The 5,703-nt window shown below is 48.9% G+C and overlaps 1 protein-coding gene across 1 annotated transcript; it reads left to right on the plus strand.

The window, feature by feature from the left end:
• Positions 1 to 1,362: 1,362 nt before the first annotated feature.
• On the plus strand, positions 1,363 to 5,703 carry A1O5_07760 (uncharacterized protein; the record flags this gene model as incomplete). The annotated part of the gene is made up of 2 exons (XM_007748348.1): positions 1,363 to 5,322; positions 5,404 to 5,703. 2 exons carry the CDS (start codon positions 1,363 to 1,365, stop codon positions 5,701 to 5,703), a joined length of 4,260 nt encoding a protein of 1,419 aa, XP_007746538.1.

Genomic DNA, 5,703 nt, shown 5'->3' on the forward strand with positions numbered 1-5,703 from the left:
CCGGCTCTGAGTCTTCTTGGCTAGAGTCCTCCCAGAATAACGATGAGAGAAAAGGTTGGTTGAACTACAGATTATTCAAGAGGTTCCCACGGTCTAGAATATTCTTCTATCGCTACAATCAAATGGCATTCCGAGACACCACGTCTTTCAATCTCCTTTTAGAGGACTTAGCCCTGAGGCTGCTAAGCGAACTAAATCAGCTCCGGCCTCACAGGGATTCGGTACGTTGACCTTATAGAAGGAAAGTCCGAGTACCGGATTTTGACAGATCTTGTCGGAAGGATGATCATCTGCGACCTATCATATTCATGGGACATGATATTGGTGGCATCATTATCAAGAAAGTAAGCGATATTTACACTCCAAGCACGGGAATATACTGACAAGGAGACAGGCGTTGATCATGGCAACATGCAGACGTCCTTATTTATCCCAATACGGAGGCATCGGGCTCTCTTGTCGGCTTGTCGTAAGTTTCCAGACTAAATTTTTCTCAAATGTCTTTGTAATATTGACCATGCCGACTTGCAAAGGTCTTCTTTGGTTGTCCGCACCGTTGCAAGTCCCCAGAAAGCCTGCAAGAGTCGATAATGAGGCTTCTTTTGGAAGCTGACATACATCAAAATCTGCTTGATCGGTCCAGATTATGGGCACGGGCTATCATCCAGACTAGCGGAGCCTTCAGGGACACCAAGTTAATCCTACGCTCGGGCATTTTCAATATTCACTCTGAGTCCGGAGGAGAGAAGGTGGCGGTAAGTTTGACGTATGCAGAGTACAAGGGGACGCATCAAAGCTACACCGTCATGGTTGTTCCACTTTTTATTGTTGGGATTGATACTAATTTCACCAAGCAGCTCTTCGATAAATACATGAGTACCTGCAGCGTCCCCTTTCACAACCGCATAGGCACCAAAGAGGCACACAAAAGTCTTCCAGCTGTCATGAAAGATGACAAAGCTTTCGCCGAACTGGTGGCAGAAATAGACAAGCATTACTTCAGTGAGTCTATATCCTTTGCTACATGTGTACCCATCTTGACACGATGGGAAAACAGCTCGGAAAATCAATGCATCATCAATTTCTATCTTTCTTCTTTTCAGTTCTGCGAACGAACGAATCCAAATTCCAACGCCACGTAGGGACCGATCACTGTTTTTACCCATTCACAAAAGAGTCGAAGAATGGCAAGTCCGAGGAAACTCGCCAATCTTTCATATCTCTGGTTCTTCGGTTGTTTCTGAATGTACTGACGACCTCTTTTATCATCTGGAGAACCTGGGGGACGACTCCGGCGTCCACCGGGAACCGATATGGTTCAAATTCTATGTTGGCGACTTCCGATACAATAGTACAGTGGCCATGTTGAATTCGTTTGTCGTTCAGCTCTGGTCGCAAATGCAAGACTTAGACAGCAGCCTCAGTGACGCCATCTCATCTGGATCATTGTTCAAGGCCTGGACCAAACATGATCTATGGCGACTATTCCATGTCTTTCTAACACGACAAGGTATGTATCGACACACATTCATCGTCAACCATCTTGAGCAAGCCGAGGATGGCGGGAGGTGGTTTCTTGACAAACTACGGGAGTTGTCGGATACTTCAGAATGGCCGTTCAAGTTTATCATCCTAAGTTCTCCTCATGAATGCCTCGAGGCAGCGCTGAAAGACTATGAGGGTATGAATCTCGACTTGCTCATCCAGGGTTCTGCGATATCAGGTCACCGCGAAAACGGACTCATGGTTGAAGAGCAACACGTGCATGTCCCTTTAGAAACAGAGAATGCAGAGTCGATGCCGTGTAATGATATCGGAATGCAAGACGGCGCCACAAACTATGTGAGATCCCCTCCGGGCCGAGCCACTCCACCACGGGCCGGTTGGTCAACCGAAAAGCTTATTCTATCACGCTCTAAGACCGACACCGCTCAAGCGTATCTGGACTCCATATCTGAGGAATGGCGTGCCTGGACTCGCGACATCCTACACCTCGTTTTGTTTGCACGGAGATCGCTTACCCCTTTGGAGCTCGGCGATGCACTGTCCATTCGTCTCAAGCTCAATAACAACTCGACAAAGACCTACCCTTGCTCCGATCTGGAGAGAAGCCTGGGCGATTATTTCAAGGACATTCTTGTCATCGCCGACGATGAAGTTCACTTCATTCACCAATCCCTCAGAGATTGTCTTACAACCTCACTTACTTCCAGCAACGACAAATGGTACAGTATCAGCCCAAGTGATGCGAATCGGGAGATTTTTGACCTTTGTTTCCATTGTATCGGTACTCGGCCGCATACGCAAATTGATATCAGCTTCAGCGGTTCGTCGGCGGTGAACTATGTCATTCCACCCGACAGGTCAGCTTTTCAGTCATATGCTGCAAAGCATTGGCCGGCACACTTCAATGAAGTCCAAGCTGACCGTCATCCACTCTGGTCCGCTCAAGCAGTTAAGAAAATCATGGATCTCTTTGAAGACATGGAGACCTTTCGATGGCTCTCTCAACATTATTGGCACACTTCAAACCCCTTCCTGAGGCCTGACTGCTCGTTTTTAAGTCCACTGCCGATTGCCTCAGCCCTGGGCTTATGCGTAGTGGTAACTTACATGCTGGAGAGGGAGCGGCAGTCATCATTTTTTGAGACGGACTGCGGCCTGGCTCTCGTGGAAGCGGCAAGGTGCGGCCATATGGATGTAGCTATGCTCCTTGTCAAAGCTTGTGTTCCATCTTTGCCAGTCCTCCAGGAATCTGTTCTGAGAGCCGCATATGGCGACCATGAGACTCTCGCACAATACCTCTTTACGCAAACGAAGATACGTGGGCCGGTTCAATGGAGCCCTGAAATCCTGCAAAGGGTGGCATACCTGGGATTTGCTGAGATGGTGAAGAGTCTTTGCGAGTCTGGGCCAGACATCCACATACCTATCGGCCGTCTAACATCGCCACTATATCTGGCAGCCGTCAACAACCAAGTCGAAGTAATCAATCTTCTGCTAGACCATGGCGCCGATATCGAGGTCGCGGACGAAACCGGCCTAACGCCATTAGGAGGAGCATGTCTTTCCGGTCAAGACGAGGCGGTAAGAGCGCTTCTTGCTCACGGCGCCAGACTAGATGCCAGAGATTCCTCCCACAACCGACCACTTGAAATTGCAAGCATGCTTGGATTCCATAAAGTCGTCCAAACGTTGATCAACAGCGGTGCAGAGCTAGGTCCTGACAGGGAAACCCCCAGACCGGGACTGGTTAGTGCTGCTGCCTACGGATTTGAGAAGTGCGTGCGAGAACTGCTAGACGCCGGTGCGGACCCGAACAGGGAAGGCCCTTACGGAAATGCACTGGTATACGCGGTCGACGATGGCAAAATTAGCTTATGCAAACTCCTGATCGAAAGGGGCGCAAAGGTTAATGGGACTAACCCAAAGTTCCCGATTCTGAATGTTGGGGTGACACAAGACAGCATTGAGATGGTGAGACTTCTGGTGGAATCCGGAGCTGACATTGAAATCGAGGATGACGATGGTGAGTCGCCACTCACTCTTGCAGCCGGATTAGAGTCGAAGACCATCACAGAATACCTGCTGGATCATGGGGCCGACGTTAATCACGCAAATAAGTGGGGAGAGACGGCATTATTTATTGCTGCAAGAGAATGCAGGACGGAGACTGTGCGGGCCCTTCTCAACGTACATGATGTGGATGTCAACACCGCTAGAGTGAAACATTCCTACGCACCCATTCATTCGGGTGTGGACTCGGTGGAAATAATCGACATGTTGCTGGAGAAAAACGCCAACATAAATGCGATGTCTGGAAGTGGGACGCCCTTGTACCTGGCTTCCAAACACGACTTGAAAGAGACCGTGGAATGCCTCTTGTCGCACGGCGCTAACACCGAGATCGAATGCGATCTAGTGGATGATACACTCTGCAGGACGGCATTGTCGATTGCCGTAGAATTTGGAAACACAAGCTCCATTCGGCTTCTTCTCGATGCAGGCGCTAACATAAACAAACCTATGCAAGACGGGGTTTCGGCTCTTGCTGCTGCGATGCACATAGGCAACGAGGACGTCCTGAAAATGTTACTTGAATATCAGCCACGGTTAGATGCTATCGATTTACGGCACAACACAGCACTCATCATGATGAAAGACAGCACCCCCCTGTCAATGGTGAAGCGACTTGTCAGGCGCGGAGCCAACCTAGAAATTGCAAACGACTTTGGGATTACACCACTGAGCAGAGCCATATTTTTAGGCCGAGCCGACATCGTGCGGTATCTACTACTCAAGCACGCAAGGGTTGATGTCCATCTCCCGAACAGCGGAAGCCTACTCCACGTAGCCTGTCGCAGCGGCAACCTGGAGATTGTGAAGATGATGACGGAGCACCGCCTTGATGTCAATGAAATATGTGACGAACGTGGCGGTACGCCACTGCAGTCGGCATTCCTTGGACTTTGGTATAAGCCTGTCGCATCACAAATGGAAATTATCGACTTCCTTGTCCACGAGAAGAAAGTGGACTTGAACGCGAATGGTGGGTTCTACGGTTACGCTTTGAACGTTGCTTGTGCTATTGCCCCTGCAGAGACAATTAACATGCTCCTGGAAAAAGGAGCTCGACTCGATGTGGAGGATTTGATGGGACGCCATCCTATACACTTTGCATCGTTACGTCCATTGGAATTTCTCTTGACACTCATCAGACAAAATGCCGATATATCTGCAATGGACAGAGTGGATAGGACAGCTCTCCATTGGGCAATTATTGGAGGGCACGTCGAGGTCGTTCGCAGTCTACTGGAAATGTCAAATATTGGTGTCAATTCTCGAGATAAGGACAACTGGACACCTCTGCTTTGGGCATTGAAAAATTCGGGTCAGTGGATATTTCATCAAGTGACGGAAACAAAGAGTGAAGCGTCCACCCCGGGTTCCAAGTCAGACGCTGAATCGCAAAGAAGAAAGTATAACGAGGCCCAAGAGGTAATGGAGAGGCTTTGGGTGCTACATAAACCGAACAAGTCAGGATTGCATGTTGGAGAAAACGGCAGCGCTCAAGAGCAGATTGTACGGCTTCTTCTGAGTCATGGGGCCAAGGAATCAGTATATGGCTATTTTCGAGGTCAGAGGTGGTCGGCAGTGGCGATCGCGATGTACCATGGAGCGTCAGACCGAATATTAGGCCTCATTGCTCCAGATCCGACATATACCTCCAAAAAGAAAACGGTCCATTCCAGTGGTTACCGCATCCAACACTCGGCGCGCAAAGCGAAAAAACAGGACATATGGTGTGATTCGTGTCTTCTTGTAAGTGCAACCCCAACATTCCGCGATATATTCTGTTATTGGATTTCCCTCCGGGCAAATGAACTAACTTTTGAACGTTAGGAAGTCTGGGGACATTGGTATCACTGTAACAAATGCTTTGACTTTGATTTGTGCTCCAAGTGTTACGGCTGTCGTAGCGATTTGCATCCCGGTCACACATTTTTGGAAAAAGGCGACGAGTTTGACGAGACTAGCGATGAGGCAGATGAACTTCGAGGCGGTATTGGGGTTGACCAAAAGACTGGAGAGGTGTCGAGTCTGTCGGACGTGGGCGGGGAAGGTGTTGAGGAACTGACAGGGAGTATGATGAAAGCTATAGTAAATTCAGACTCTGTCGCTGATGAGGAAAAGAAGATATAA

Source organism: Cladophialophora psammophila, assembly GCF_000585535.1.
Source record: "Cladophialophora psammophila CBS 110553 chromosome Unknown aczJe-supercont1.12, whole genome shotgun sequence".
Lineage (NCBI taxonomy): Eukaryota > Fungi > Ascomycota > Eurotiomycetes > Chaetothyriales > Herpotrichiellaceae > Cladophialophora > Cladophialophora psammophila.